The sequence below is a fragment of the Ranitomeya variabilis genome, chromosome 4 (assembly GCF_051348905.1).
Source record: "Ranitomeya variabilis isolate aRanVar5 chromosome 4, aRanVar5.hap1, whole genome shotgun sequence".
Classification (NCBI taxonomy): domain Eukaryota; kingdom Metazoa; phylum Chordata; class Amphibia; order Anura; family Dendrobatidae; genus Ranitomeya; species Ranitomeya variabilis.
The window spans coordinates 123979020-123995771 of NC_135235.1; the positions used below are offsets into that span (position 1 = coordinate 123979020).

Consider the following 16752-nt stretch of genomic DNA (forward strand, 5'->3'; position numbering starts at 1 on the left):
TGCAAATACAAATGAACACTGTAGAGCTGAGACTGGAGCAGATCAAAGCAGTGCTTGTCTGTCCCAGCCCCGAAGTGCAGAAAAGTGAGGACGTCAGCACCAGCAAGGGAAGGGTTGTAATACTTGGAAGGCACATACTGGGGCAATGGGGGGTTTTGTGGGCAATTAGGGGAGATTATAAAATGGGGCATAGTATAGCGAGGGTCAGTGGGGACATTACGGAGAGGGGCAGTATGTGGGGGACATTATGGAGAGGGGCAGTATGTGGGGGACATTACGGAGAGGGGCAGTATGTGGGGGACATTACGGAGAGGGGCAGTATGTGGGGGACATTACGGAGAGGGGCATTATGTGGGGGACATTACGGAGAGGGGCATTATGTGGGGGACATTACGGAGAGGGGCAGTATGTGGGGGACATTACGGAGAGGGGCAGTACGTGGTGGACATAACGGAGAGAGGTAGTATGTGGGGGACATTACGGAGAGGGGCAGTATGTGGGGACATTATGGAGAGCGGTAGTATGTGGGGGACATTACGGAGAGGGGCAGTATGTGGGGGACATTACGGAGAGAGGTAGTATGTGGGGGATATTACGGAGAGGGGCCGTGTGGTTGGGAAATTACGGTGACAGGCACTGTGGGGGATATTTTGCGCAAGTAGTACAGTAAGGGACAATTATATAGTCAAGGGCACAGCATGGAAGATATTTCTATTTATGGGGCAATATAAGGATAGTTTTGTTTTTAAGACCACAGTGTCAGGATGTGCTGTTGAAAACAGAGAAGAGAAGTTCTGGGAATTAAATTTCAAAGTCAGAGAAAATGTCCCCCTATAAGGTACCTGGATGTAAATGTTAATTTGTGATACTGCCTGTGTCTCTTTAGTACTGCAATTCCTGTATGCGCCACAGTCTGAAGATGACGGATGACCACAAATCCTGGTACATCCTCATGGGAATTGTAGGTTCATGCAATACAATTATAAGTGGGGCTGACCCGACATTACAATTCATTGCTGTAAAGAGCTTGGTGCTGTGTACATGTCCTGATTGCGGTTCTGTATTCCACAATTAAATGCTTTCCATTAAGTCAGCATAGTGAATTAAACATAAATTACAAATTGCCAAAAGGCAACAAAATCCATATCTAAAGACTGTTAAAATGTAACTTTTAATTAACTATTTTAAAGAAATAATACATTATAAAATTTGCATGAGTCAGTGTGTATTCCAGGACACTGGGGGTCTAGTTCCCATTACTCTCATTTATCTCAGTATAGTCATCCTTAAATCCAGTGTCCCATTTATATCAATCACCCTATTATGGTTCCAGGATTAGCTTGGTGCATCCGCTACCTCACTTATCCTATATTGCTGAACCACCATACACTCCTGACTAGTCACTGACTACATTCTTGTACAGCGGCTCGTGTTATGTAATCATGTACTGATAGTGGTTCTGATCATGTACACATGTTGCAATCCACAACATACCTCATGCCTATGTTAACACTTAAAAATCCTTAACACTTAGATATTTGATATTTTGAGGAGGATTTGCTGAGTTTCTGCTCTAGATACAGAATTTTGGTTACTCATCGTAAAATCCGTTTCTCGGAGCCTTCACTGGGGGACCTAGGAAACCATGGGTGTATGCAGCTACCACTAAGGAGGAGGACACCAAGCACAAAAAAATACACGTACACGCCACCAACTGGCACTAGGTTAATCAATTAGGGTATGTGCACACGTTGCAGATTTCCTGCAGATCTGCAGCGTTTTTTTTGTGCAGAAACGCTGCAGATCCGCAAGTGATTTACAGCACAATGAAAATCAATGGCAAAAAAATGCTGTGCTAATGGTGCAGAAAAATACGCACGGAAACTGCAGCAGATTCAAAAAAGGACCATGTCAATTCTTTTACAGATCTGCTGCGTTTCTGCACTCATTTCGTAATAGAAATCCGCAGGGGTAAAAAAAAATGAAGAAATCTGCACAAAAATCTGCAACGTGTGCGCATACCAAACAAACGCGCAGATTCTGACCTTCATTTTCTGCCAAGAAATGTAGAATCTGCACAGAAAATTCCACAGTCATATCTGCAACGTGCGCATATAGCCTATGTAAGAAAGCAGTAGGAGAAGCAATGTGTAAAGGAAGAACATGGAAAGATACCGAATTTACGTTGAGTAACCAAAATCCTATTTTCACTATAGCTTCACTGGGATACACAGGAAAACATTGGATGTCTCAAGACAGTCCCCTAGGGAGGGGAACAGCTCTAACTCCATTCCGGTCAGAGAACTAACCACTGCCACTAGTAAGATTCTCCTACCTAGGCTGGCATCTGCCAAGGAATAGGTATGGAGCCTGTGGAATGGATGCCCGATGGCGAACAGCCTAGGAGGCACCCACCATTCGGGTAGAGTGGCACGCCTCCAAGATTGCCGCTTGGATCCAGCGAGCATTTGTAGCCTTGGATGCCGGTAGGCCTCTACGAGTACCCTCCAGTATAACAAAGAGAGAATCTGGCCTCTGGTTCTGACCGGAGAACGCGAAGCTAAAATCTTTTGGAAAATAGATAACGCAGACACTTGGCCCTTCAGCAAGCTGAGAGCTAGCATTGAATCTTGCTTGAAGGAAGGCCAGAAGAGAAGGAAGAGAGAAAACCATAGGCGCAGTGCGATTAATCTCACGCCATCAAAAGAAGGCTTTCTAAGTCTGATGGTAGACTTGAGACGATACGGGCTTCGGAGATTGGATTATAGTTTGAATCATACGTTCTGAAAACCGAACACTATTAGAACTGCGGTTTCAACAGCCACGTCGTCAAATCGAGAGACCGAGAATTCCGGTGGGAGAAAGAAAACCTGGTCTGTTCGGGAGCAAATTGATGACCTCTGCATACCAGGCCCTCCTAAGTCCATCCGGTGCCATTAGAATGACAGGCACCCCTTCCGCCTTGATCTTCAATAGCCTGGGAAGCAGGGTTAGAGGCAGGAACAAATCAGGAAGGTCAACCTGTGACCAGGGTATCGCCACCAAAGCGTCGATGCCCACCGCTAGAGGATGGTGGGACCTGGAGACGAACTGCGGGATCTTTCTGTTCATCCTGGAGGCCATGGGATCTACGATCGGTGGTCCCCTCCATAGACAAATCTGATGGAAGATGTCCTGATGCAGAGACCATTCTTCTGCCGCGAGACCCTCACAAATTAAAAAGTCGACGGCCCAATTGTCTACACCGACTATGTGCACTGCCGAAATTACCGGAACCATGTGGAATTGATGTGGAATTGTTTGTCTTAACTTGAACTGCTAGGCCTCTGAGAAAATCCTGAAAGTGCAGAAGGGACAGAAGAATGGTCCTGATCTCGAAAATGTTGACTAGCATGAGGTCTCTTCCAGCGACCAACTGCTCTGGACCGTGTTGATGTGGAAAACAGCTCCCCAGCCGAGGAGACTGGCATCTGTTGTAACCACTTTCCAGTGGATATGGAGGAAGGACAGCCACTACTTTAAGGATGCCCTGATTAGAGACGAGATCCGGACTGGACGATCCAGAGAGAGAAGAGACCTGTTCCATTGGGACAGGATGTTCTTTTGAAGTGGCCTGATGCGAAACAGAGAAGGCTATCGCTTCCACCATCCTGCCCCGAACCGCCATGGCTGAGTGAAGGGATGGAGACAGAGGGGTCTGCAGAAGAGCCATTCTTTTCTTTGGGGAGAAAGACCCTCGCCTGAAGGGTGTTGAAAAGCATGCCCAAGAAAATGAACTGGACAAGATTTTGACCTGTTGACAATCCAAACGAGCTGAGATAGGGTGTTGAGTGATGAACAGGCTTTCCTGGGTTAGGGAGAAGGATGGAGCCTTTACGAAGATATCATCCAGGTAAGGTATGACCACTAGACCCCTGATGGCCATCCCCGCTGCCATTATCTTTGTAAAGACCCTGGGAGCAGTTGCCAGACCGAAAGGCAGAGTGATGAATCGAAAGTGGTCCTGCCATACTACGAAATGTAAAAAATCTCTGGTGACACGGAAAATTCAGGACATAGAGATAGGCGTCTTGGATATCTACCGAACACAAGAACGCCTGTAATTCCATGGAGACTATTACTGAATAATGGGCTCCCATCCTGAAATGGCGTAGACTGATCTTCAGTAACTTGAGATCCAGGACAGGTCGAATCGTCTCCTCCTCCTTCTTTGGAACTAAAGAGGTTTGAATAAAAACCTGTAAAACGTTCCTGAGGTGGGACAGGAACAATGACGCCTGTTCGGACGAGAGAGGCACTGGCTGCGAAAAAAACCAAAACCAGAGCTGGATCCCTCGGGGGGCAGGATTAAAAAAAAAACAACAAAAAACAAAAACAAAAAAAACAATCTTGGTGTCGCAAAATTAATTATTTTGTATATTGACAGAAGAGATCCCAGCATCCCTGAAAAACAGGAGACGGCAGTTAAGAGTCATGTGGAGGAGAATCTGCTAGGCCTGCTCCTGGAGGATTTGCCTTGCACATTGCAGGGAAGCCAAGACCGTGTCGGTTCGAAGGAGGGTCTTCTCCTTTCCAGTCATGCCTGCGGGGTCTACTGGCGGGAAGAATGTTCGGCAGACAATAAGCGCTGAAAAGGCCAAAGATTTCATTTAAGGAGAGGGCGCCGAGGTTCGGCCTGAGGAAGAAGAGAACTTTTTCCCTCCATTGGCCTCCATTATGATCTATCTGGTCCAGCCTCGTTCCGAACAGGAGTGATCCCTGGAAGGGCAGACTGGTAAAAGACTCCTTGGAAAAAAAGTTCACCTGCCACGCCTTTAGCCATATGGTTCTGCGGATGGCTACTATATTATTGGATGCTTGAGCTGCACAGGAGGCGGTGTCCAAGGAGGCGGCCACTACATTTTTCCCCGCTTGTGCGATCCGGTCCCCTAGGTCAGCTAACTCATAAGACGAGGCTCCAGCAAGGATGTCTTGACGGACTTGCTTAGCCCATGCACATAATAGACTGACTCACGTGGTGGCAAAGGCAGGGCATAAGGTGGAACCTGCTGCTTCAAAGCCTGACTTGGTAAATAAATTACTACATGAGTGTCATCGGGGTCGTTGAGTCATGCTCCATCTGTAAGGTGAGGGACTGTGTTGGTGGATAACCTGGAGACTGGAGAGTCCACAGCCAGGAAAAGGTTTAATTTTCAGTAAGCTCTGAGGGAAAGAGATACATGATATTGAGCCACTTCCCTCTGTTCTCTGGTGAGGACCCCTCAAATTTCTTATGGGAAGCAAAAACTCTAGGAGGTCGCCTTGTTCTTCTGAGAAACACCGCCTGTTCTGCGGGCTCCTTAGTGGTATCCACTATATTAAAGGTCTGGCTGACCACCACAATAAGCCTCTAAACCATGTCTCCCATGTTAGAAGCCTTGTCAGATTCCAGGTCCGAGTCCGCTTCAGAACTCAAATCCGAATCCACTGGCATGCCTGAGGAGGATGACTGGGAGGAAGCTGTATGGCAAAAGGGGCATGGGAGGGGAGGGGGGGGGGGAGGAGGCGTCATAGGAGGATCCGGAGTGACTTTCCTGCCTATCCCTCTTATTGCCCATGCTGGGAACCATAGGAGGAGGTTAGTATAGGTCATGGGATCCAACGAGAGGGGGAGGGATATGCAGCCTGTCCAGCACAGATACAAGGGTCTGAGATACCTTTGTCAGATCCGCAATGGATTGAGACAGAGATGACGCCCTCGCTGGGATAAGGGGGGCACTCGCTTCAGAAGCGGTGGAGGAATCCTGGTAGCCAAAACCGAAGGGATTACTGCAATCGTGATAGAGGGAAGAAAACTGAACTGAAGGTAGTCTGCACTTACAAGAGCAAATAAAATGCTTGACAAGAGTAGTAGAGGCCAGAGGGTAAGAGAGAGCCTTTAGATTTAGACATGACAGGAGATAACATGCTGGCTAATGCCAGAGGTTGAGTGACAGAACAGAAGTTTTGCTCAGGAGAGTGTCAGTCTGCAGAGCTTACCCACAGGAGAGGTGATGTCCTGCAACCTGATCCCAGGAGACAGCAGTGATGAAGTTCAGGAGGGCTGGCTGGAGAGGCTCCCGTGATATCGGTGTGTAGATGCTGGAAAAAGACGGCCGCAGGGAGAAAAAGGTGGGCCTCTGGTGAGCAAAATACGGAAAGGGGGAACGTCTGGGTGTGGAGCAATAAAAGCCCACACAATAAAGAACGAGGGAGGGGCGTGGCCAAGCGCTACAGCTGGGTCATGCAGAAGCCAGGGCCTAAAGTAGGAATAGATGCTGACGAAGGAGGGGGAAGTGGTGCAGAGGCCTAAAAAAGGTCCAGGAAGAATTTTATACAAAGCGCAATCACACACCCTTCACTGTCCACCCAGCGATATTACTGATCCTGTGGAGTCTGTAATAAAGATCCTCTTGTAGGTGCATCTGCACAGGGAAAGAGGGATGAGGAACCTGTGGAAAGAAAGGTACTCTCCAACCCTGAAGATTTCTATGAAGCACAAAAAGACATCCAAGGTTCACCTAATTGCAAGTCGTCTGTACTTCCTGATGCCATTTGGCTCAGGAAGGTAAGCGGGCAGGAGCGGGGAAACAGGACCATTCTTTGGATCACCTGAACATCCCCCCCAGGACTGAGAATTGAGGGCTCACATTCCCGGAGATGGGCTGAAAGAGCATATACTGTCCCTCCCCACATGGGGGGGACATCATACAAAGTTAAATAAGCTCATTCAGAGGTTTCTAACACCTTCATTCACAGCGATGGGGCTTCTGGAAACTGCTGCAAAACTAAGTCATGAAAAAGATGAATGGATAAAAATGTATGGACTATGCAATTCCAGGCTTATTGGTGCTGTACATCCGAACGGCTAGTTGAATTAAAGGTTTGGATACATCTACTGATGGAGTGGTTTTCCTTGTTCTTATTGGAACATTCACATTGTAGAATCAGACCGAAGACAGCAAAACATCAAAGGTACACATATGGAAACATGGAGTAAAGAAACACATGTGAAAAACACCAGAATATTTGTTAAACCTTAGACTCCTCAAAGTACCACCCTTTTACGCTAATGACAGCTTTACACTCTCCTGGCATTCTAGTAACAGAACAGGTAATACCTCACTAAGAATTAGACTAAGGCAATATGACTCACAGCCACACATTGCAACATTAGATATAATGATTTCTAATGGTATCAAAATCACAGATCTAAACTAGACGCAGATATTATTGTGGAACGACTTTTCTGAAAATTTAAGCTGTGCAACACATCAACGTGTGCTCTAGTTTTAATGTGTGAAATCACCGGCCTTCATAAAGTGTTTGTGACCATCAGGTATGTTTTGCAGATGTAATACTGATGCACAGTTCCATAGAGAGCCGAGTCCAATTCCACAACTGTTCTAAGCCACAACCACTCAAATAAAGAGAATGGCAATCATTACTTGACCAGGCATACATGATTATTGGGGGCGATTACAGGTGTCTACCTGATGGAGCTGTTGATAAGAAGCCATCGGAGTGTAAAGTAATCATCAGCAGAAAAAGAGGGTACTTTGAAGAACCTAAGTTCTCACACATATTTTGATTTGTTCCACATGTTTCTTTAATCTTTGTATCCATATCTGTCCCTTTGTGGTTTTGTGGTCTTCAATCGCATTTTACAATGTGCATATTCCCATAATAGCAGGGAAAACCATTGCATGAACAGGTGTGTCCAAACTTTTGAGAGGTACTGTACCTTCAGTCCCTATGAAGCAGCAGTAGTAAAGCACTTGTGCCATGAATCACCGTCTGAAGAATGGACAGAATTGGACATGCAAGTGTAAAACCAGATATTTAAATAAACTGCGTTTGTTACCTATTTTCAAGGACAATTCTAAGCAGCATTTCAAGACAGAAGGCAGCATCTTCTTCATCATACGTCTCTTCATCAGGGGTCACAGATATCAGAGCCTAAGTAAAGAGCATATCCTATATTAGAATCCATGTAACCAGTATAACCCTGTCATTTAAATAGTGAACACTGATGGCTAAGTTTGTCTTTCCAGCATTTTATTTTCAGAGGCATAGTCCTAGCTGTGCTCTACTTTACTTTTTACTACTGATCATGCAGAGCAGCAATAAGTTAGCCACACCAGGTCTGATATTACAGCACGCTGCAATGATGGAGCCGTGTAAGATCTCCAGACTTGCAGCTATACTAAACATACTAAAACAGCAAATGTCCATGTATTTACATTCTTTCTCTACCTGCAAATGCTTCTTGTGGAGGGAATGAATGCAATACATTATAAGCTGGAAACAGTTGTCGCTGTGCCCGCAGAAACACAGTTGTGATTGACAGCTGCCCTCCTGTACAATACAATAGAGGAGATGGAAAAGCGCATTTCCAAGACTTTTTTATATTTTCATGTAAACATTTCAGTTGCTGATGGACTTCAGTGGAAACTTTTTGAAGCAAGTCATCACATACAAAAGATTAACACTGTAGCAGAGCGCCAACAAATGAGTTAAAAACAAAAAGGTTGTAATTACATCTAGAACGACATCAACCTTCCGCAAACCTAGGGATCATATACATTTTCCTCACCTTCATTAGTTCCTGGAGAGACTCTAACTGGAGAAACTTGCTCTCAGTGATAAGCTTTTCTGGATCACAAAGCTACAATACAAAGAAAGCAATCTTTATAAAGCTACAATCACACATACAATCACACATCCTAGTGCTGTCCACTGACGTGTGTATGGCTCAATGAAACTATGGGTCAGATTTAAAAACGAGTCTCAGAGCATGTGTCTCCGGTCCGGGAGGAGTCTCAGAGCATGTGTCTCCGGTCCGGGAGGAGTCTCAGAGCATGTGTCTCCGGTCCGGGAGGAGTCTCAGAGCATGTGTCTCCGGTCCGGGAGGAGTCTCAGAGCATGTGTCTCCGGTCCGGGAGGAGTCTCAGAGCATGTGTCTCCGGTCCGGGAGGAGTCTCAGAGCATGTGTCTCCGGTCCGGGAGGAGTCTCAGAGCATGTGTCTCCGGTCCGGGAGGAGTCTCAGAGCATGTGTCTCCGGTCCGGGAGGAGTCTCAGAGCATGTGTCTCCGGTCCGGGAGGAGTCTCAGAGCATGTGTCTCCGGTCCGGGAGGAGTCTCAGAGCATGTGTCTCCGGTCCGGGAGGAGTCTCAGAGCATGTGTCTCCGGTCCGGGAGGAGTCTCAGAGCATGTGTCTCCGGTCCGGGAGGAGTCTCAGAGCATGTGTCTCCGGTCCGGGAGGAGTCTCAGAGCATGTGTCTCCGGTCCGGGAGGAGTCTCAGAGCATGTGTCTCCGGTCCGGGAGGAGTCTCAGAGCATGTGTCTCCGGTCCGGGAGGAGTCTCAGAGCATGTGTCTCCGGTCCGGGAGGAGTCTCAGAGCATGTGTCTCCGGTCCGGGAGGAGTCTCAGAGCATGTGTCTCCGGTCCGGGAGGAGTCTCAGAGCATGTGTCTCCGGTCCGGGAGGAGTCTCAGAGCATGTGTCTCCGGTCCGGGAGGAGTCTCAGAGCATGTGTATGCGGTCCGGGAGGAGTCTCAGAGCATGTGTATGCGGTCCGGGAGGAGTCTCAGAGCATGTGTATGCGGTCCGGGAGGAGTCTCAGAGCATGTGTATGCGGTCCGGGAGGAGTCTCAGAGCATGTGTATGCGGTCCGGGAGGAGTCTCAGAGCATGTGTATGCGGTCCGGGAGGAGTCTCAGAGCATGTGTATGCGGTCCGGGAGGAGTCTCAGAGCATGTGTATGCGGTCCGGGAGGAGTCTCAGAGTATGTGTATCTGGTCCAGGAGTCTCAGAGCATGCGTCTCCGGTCCGGGAGTCTCAGAGCATGTGTCTCTGGTCCGGGAGTCTCAGAGCATGTGTCTCTGGTCCGGGAGTCTCAGAGCATGCCCTATTTCCATCTGTTTTGCGGATCAGACTCCGGAATCGATATAACGAGAATTGCCCACTGTAGACAGAATTTATACTTTAAAGTTCCGTATTCGTTTGATACCGTTTTAAAGGATTCATTGTTAAGTATCAATGGATAAAAATAGTTCTACCTGCTTCAGTGAACAAACAATATGCGAAAATACTGATTCAACTAGGAGGCAATGAGGAGGATACCGAAGAAAAAAAAATTGGTTTGTTTCTTTCCGAATCTAGCCTAAGCAGCATTGCAGAAAATAGCGGAGAAAATAAAATACAAGATCTTAAAGAGTAACGGTCTTATTAATTTATGAAATTAAAAATGATGGTTACGCTTTAAAAACTTGTTTTTTATTTTCTCAACTATGATACATAAAAATAAGACACTTTGTAGTATATCTTATCAGAGACATTTGCTTCTTTCTCTTCCTAAAATGCCCTTTCACTCAATTCAGAGGAAAAAATCTTAATTCAGTAATGACAGATTTTCATATTGTTGATATAGTAGATGACAGTGCGTCTAAAACTCTATGCAGAGGACAGGAAGGAGGAGGTAGAGGCAAGACATTGTACTGCAAGTTCTCCTGAAATGACAGAACAGTCCTCCAAAGAACTTTTTGAGCACCAACTGTCATCTCCACTGCGGAAGTTTGTATTCACTGAAGGCAGATTTTACCCAGTAATTGAGATTAGGAATGATAGATCAGATCAGGAGAAAAAAGTGTATTTCTTTAATAAAATATATTTCAAAAAGATTCTTACTTTCACGTCTACTACTGATTTATGTAAAAAAAAAATTGATTAAGAAGACAGTTACTCTTTAAGTCTACAGGATGGAACTATAAAAATAGATTTAAAAAAAAAAGCATTCAACAGAAAAGTCTATGAGCGCCAAAACGCTGTTTGCAATACATAAATAAGACGTCCAGCAAAGATAAGTATTCTGCATACACTGTGTTCGAAATTATTATGCAAATTGGATTTAAGTGTCACAAAGATTTAATTATTTTGTTTTTCAAAACAAATTGTGGATGGTATTGTGTCTCAGGGCTCAATGAATCACTGAAATCAATCTTAAACACATGTGATAATTAGTTTTCCAGGTGATTCTAATTAAAGGAAGACTACTTAAAAATGATGTTCCACATTATTAAGCAGGCCACAGGTTTCAAGCAATATGGGAAATAAAAAGGATCTCTGCTGCTGAAAGGCGTTAAATAGTGCAATGCCTTGGCAAAGGTATGAAAAAAATTAGATATTCCACAAAAACTGAAGAGTGATCATACTGTGAAGAGATTTGTGAATGAAACAGAGCACAGAGTTCATGCAGATAAAGGTATAATGAGAAAGGTTTCTGCCAGACAAATTCATTGGATTAAGAGAGCAGCTGCCAAAATACCATTGCAAGGCAGCAAACAGTTATTTGAAGCTGCTGGTGCCTCTGGAGTCCCTCGAACCTCAAGGTGTAGGATCCTTCAAAGGCTTGCTATGGTGCATAAACCTACTCTGCGGCCACCCCTTAACACTGTTCACAATTAGAAACGGTTGCAGTGGGCACAGACATACATGAAGAATTTTCAAACAGTCTTGTTTACTGATGAGTGTCGATCAACCCTGGATGGTCCAGATGGATGGAGTAGTTGATGGTTGGTGGATGGCCCCCAGGTCCCAACAAGGCTGTGACGTCAGCAAGGAGGTGGAGGAGTCATGTTTTCGGCCGGAATCATGAGGAAACAGCTGGTATGGCCCTTTAAGGTTCATGAAGGTCTGAAAATGACCTCTACAACGTATATAGAGTTTCTGACTGACAAGTTTCTTTCATTGTATAAAAAGCAGAAACGTGCCTTCAGGAGCAAAATCCTCTTCATGCATGACAATGCACCATGTCATACTGCAAAGAATACCTCTGAGTCATTGGCTGCTATGGGCATAAAAGGAGATATACTCATGGTGTGGCCACCATCTTCCCCTGACCTCAACCCTATAGAGAACCATTCGAGTATCATCAAGCGGAAGATCTATGAGGGTGGGAGGCAGTTCACATGAAAACAGCAGCTCTGGGAGGCTATTCTGACTTCATGCAAAGAAATACAAGCTGAAACTCTCCAAAAACTCACAAATTCAAGGATGCAAGAATTGTGAAGGTGATATCAAAGAAGGGTTCCTGTATTAACATGTAACTGGGCCTGTTAGGATGTTTTGGAGTTAAATAGCTTTTTTGTTCAGTGAATGTGACCTCCTAATGCTGCAAAATCCACAAATGAGCATTTTCAGTTATTTAAAACATATCAAATGTTTAGAAATTCTACTGTGCCTAATAATTTGGAACAGTGCATTTTGAGTTTTTATTCATTTTGGAAATTATACTGTTATCACTCGGAGGTTTCTTCAATAAAATTTGATGTATTCTCTAACGGGTGATGACTTTTATTAAACTGATTGTCATTTGCACCAACCATTTAGGAAAATCCGAGAAAAATATCATTTGCCTAATAATTTGGAACCTGGTGTAGTAATGAAAATTCCGAAACCTGTGAGTTGGTGGTGGAAAACCAGACTAACACAACTGAGTAAATTACCTTAATACATTCCATCGCTGTCTTTTTCGCTTCCTGGTTTTCGGTAGAAGGCCCTCTTAGACTGGACTGCTCTGTGCCACTGAGGGTCAGCCAGCTGACAAAACTCAGGACTGTAGATTCGCCACTAAGATAAAGTTTTCATACTTGAGATGAATTTGCATATACCACAAAACAGCTGGTGACCCCTTAAGCTGACCAGAGTACAAGGCCGCTGCAGACTGCTTGGCAGGACCAAGCTTTACACAGTTTCCCATTTATTATAAAAGCTGTGTAATGCTATGCATATCAAGATCAGCCAGTAAGCAGGGGTCTACACAGCAAGCGAGCATAATCAGTTTCACAATGAGTTGTCCACTGTTTTCTTATAGAACCAGTACTAGCAAATGAATAGGTTTTTTATAAAAAAAAATGCATTCTGTCACTATAAAAAGGCCTCCCATCATATTTCTTGCACATATGAACATATCCTATTGGAAAAAAAAATCTTAAAAATAAACCCTACTATATTTAAAATTCCACATTTTGCTTTGCAGATTAGGATAGAAAGCGCCTGCCACCATTACTTTTTCACATACCGGTTTGCAGGTATTTCCTCTCGCTGAAGGGAAATCTTTCCATTGGGGTCAACAAAGTCTTCAACCTAAGAAAAGTAATCACAAAGTTGCATAAGAAACTCCATTCTACACTGTCGAACACCTTGGCAGCGTCCAAACATAACCCTGTCCTTGGCACACCTTGTCAGCTGATAGTTGCATATTTAGTCATAGGTGAAGGATGTTAATTGCAGTAGATTTATTAGTCATGAAACCTGTGTGATCTGGGTGAACCATTTTAGATACAATTCCAGAGAGTTTGTTAGATAGAACTTTCGCTAGGATTTTAATGTGTACGGTTAATGAAATGAACCTATAGGACTCAGATAATTGAGGGTATTTGCCTTTTTTGTGAAGTACAGTAATTCTCACCTGTTCCATAGAGGGCGGAAGGGAACCTTCTGCTTGAGAATGATTGAATACCTTTAGTAAGTTAGGGAGCAATGTATTACTAACGTTTATAGACTTCAGCTGGGATCCCACCTGCTCCAGGGGCTGTGTCTTCGGGCGTATCTGATAGGACGTTCTCTAATTCCTCCAAAAGTGGAGGTCAAGCTAACGAATATTTATCTTGTTCAGTCAATGAGGGCAATTTGGTTACCGTATATCCAGGAATTTCCGGATATTTCCTTCGGAAGATTGGTGTCTTTATCATTTGAGCATGAAGATTCATAAAATGATAGTAAATCTTCCAGAAGCTCACTTATGGAGTTTACCAAGGCACTATTATCTGAATATAGACTATAAATATGGGAGGAAACCCTTTGGGCAGATGTGACAAATGGCAATAAATGCTCCACTCTTTCCCCTTCCTCAAAAAATGTCACTTTTTGAAAGGCCTTTTTCCGTTCTGTTTTTTTGTATGAGTTTGGTTAGCAAGTGTTTGGGTTTCTTTCAACTAGTTGTGAGCGGAGGGTGAAGGACTTTCTACCAAATGGATTTCAGCGTTTATAACTTCCTGAAAAATCCCATGGTTTGCTTTTTGTGGTTTTCATTTTACTCCAAGCTATCTCCCTAACGAACAGATTCCTCAAATAAGCTTTCATGATCTCCCATACCACAGAATCAAACGCTGCCCCATCATTATATTGGGAAAACTCTTTCAAACTAGAGGATACCTCATCTACATTTATAATTTGCAGCCAGAAAGCATTTCATCTCCATACTTTGGGGGAGGTCCTGCCCAGTAAAAGCAATACACCAAGTGGGCTGTGGTCGGAGATGACACTTGGTAAGTATTGAACATCCCGAACTATCTCATCCATCAAGGAGTTACCTAAAGCTAGGTCAATATATGAAAGGGAGTTGGGAGATGTAGAATGGCAGGAATACTTTTAGACTTCAGGGAACCTTTGATGTATGACCCAAAGGGAGTTGTATTATCCTCTACTTTACCGATATCTTGCCTTCCCTTATCCCAGTGACCATCCATAATATTGTTATCATCACCTCTAATCAGCAGGGGTATACCCCGATAATGTGCTGATAAAGCAATTAGGTTTTTGCAATACCCTAATGCTGTATGGAGGTGGGATGTATACAGGAGCAAGAGAAATCACTGTATCAAATATACATGTGAGATATACAAACTGTCCGTCAATATCTACATTAACATATAGTAATTAAAATGGGACCACCAAGTGAATCAATATAGACACTACTCTAGAATATGATGAGAATACATAATGATAAGTTGACTGCATCCACCTCTTTACCAAGGATGTTCTCTCTTTAGTAAGATGTGTTTCTTGAAGACATTTTATATAAGGGTTATAGGATTGCATATACTGAAAAATTGCAACTCTTTTTACCCCATCTAGGAAACCTCTGACATTCCAACTTTACATCTTTTGATGTCAGCCAAAATGTCAGAAACAGTTGAAATCTTCGCAGGATCTGACTAACCATTAAACTGCTTGGTACACTTTCTGAGTTTGATCTATGCAATATATTGTACTGACATATGACAAAAAAGAACGGGATAAAACAGAATCAACAAACCTCACCCACCCGCTCCCTTCTCCTACATAAAAGTGCAAAAAATACTATCTATGTCTCACGCCGAGAGAACAGGCAAATTTACTCTTGCCGCAGATGGAAAGGCTCCCAACGTATATCAAAAGTGTACACGAAGGTACCCCACTTTTGCATTCCCCATCTGCTACTATCTTATCAAGAAGTTTTAATCATAACCATGAGTAAGGCATTGCCAAAACACTCTGGTTGGAGACCACTGGAGGATGCTTCATCCCAAAGCATGTTTTCACCTTTCTAACCAGGCCAAATTTTACAATTCGGATCAGTGTCACTTTATGTAGTTCTAACTCTGCGACACTTTAACGGACTGATTCTGAGATATTTTTTTTTGTGACATACTGTACATGATCGTGGTAAAATTTATTTGATATGACTTGCATTTATTTGTGAAAATACGGGAAATTTTGTGAAAATTTGGCCAATTTTACCATTTTCATATGGTGCAGTATATATACACGGTGGTTTGCAGAAACGCAGCTCCCGCGGCGTCGTGTATATACAGCGCATGTCAAGGAGTTCAACAAATGAACATTATGTTTTAACAAGTTGATTTAACTACACATAACATTAAATATGACTATAGACTAACCAATCAGACAAAACCGGAGTCCAGCAAGATTTTTCCCTTTTTCTCCCCCATCTAAAGGGAATATGAAGAAGAAGAAAAAAGAAGCTGCCCCCCCCCCCCAACCACTACAAGACTAATTTCATCAACCTAGGTATCACTTTAATCAGTATAATGGCTCCAACCTGACAGTGTCTGTAAGTTACACTGCACAATCTGCAGACAGGCTCACTTTAAAGGTTTTAATTTTTAATGGAAACCACTTAACGAAACTTCTTTTTTGAAGTGACTTTTTAAGCAGACACGCTACAAAAAACTCGGTGTGTACAAATGCCAAGAAGGCAGCACTCAAAGCTTCCCTTCTGCTAGAAAATATAAGGGAATGTATAGGAATTAACACTTGCCTATGATGCACATGTCAATCAGTTTTTGGGAAGGGGGTTAATAAGGCAGCTCATGAATGTACCACAGCTCACCTCGACCATAGCTTTAGGCAACAGCTCAGCACGGAACAACTGCAGCATGGAGTCCATTATGTTTTTCCAGCCTTCACGTAGAATATCTCCATGCCGATGGGCAAGGTGGAACACAGTCTTCGCTGCAATATGAGCTTTGGGATTGCTACCAAAAACAGTAGGTATATTCTCCACAGCCTGAAAAAAAAAGAACTCAGACAAATTAATTAAAAGATAACTATACAATTATATTGTAATTAAGAAAAACCATCAGGTTCTGCAGTATTGCAATAGTAAGAAATGCCTTGCAAATATACTGTGATCCTATTCGTATGATCCATTTTGTATATAATGATTTAGGTTAACCACTCTGTTTGTACTTTCATGCCTGATCCCTAATTCCAGCTTTTTCACCGCTTGTTCGTACCATTGATATTTTTATTCCACACTTGACAAGTCACATACAAGTTGTGGAAATGCACAGTACGAACACAGAACTAGCTTTGTCAGTATATAATATGCAACGACATTGATATGCGCTGCTGGCCTGCATCTACACAGCTGGTATTGACACCAGG

The 16752-nt window shown here is 43.7% G+C and overlaps 1 protein-coding gene across 7 annotated transcripts in view; it reads right to left on the reverse strand.

The window, feature by feature from the left end:
• The window catches only part of GBF1 (golgi brefeldin A resistant guanine nucleotide exchange factor 1), a 319690-nt gene that overhangs the window by 41984 nt on the left and 260954 nt on the right, over window positions 1–16752 (reverse strand). For all 7 annotated transcript variants that reach the window (XM_077259202.1, XM_077259204.1, XM_077259201.1 and 4 more), the window contains 5 exons: window positions 16196–16372; window positions 13100–13164; window positions 12525–12648; window positions 8615–8686; window positions 7883–7977 (listed from right to left, as the gene is read on the reverse strand). In XM_077259202.1, the coding sequence (XP_077115317.1) occupies window positions 7883–7977; window positions 8615–8686; window positions 12525–12648; window positions 13100–13164; window positions 16196–16372 (533 nt within the window). The remainder of the gene's footprint in view (window positions 1–7882; window positions 7978–8614; window positions 8687–12524; window positions 12649–13099; window positions 13165–16195; window positions 16373–16752) is intronic.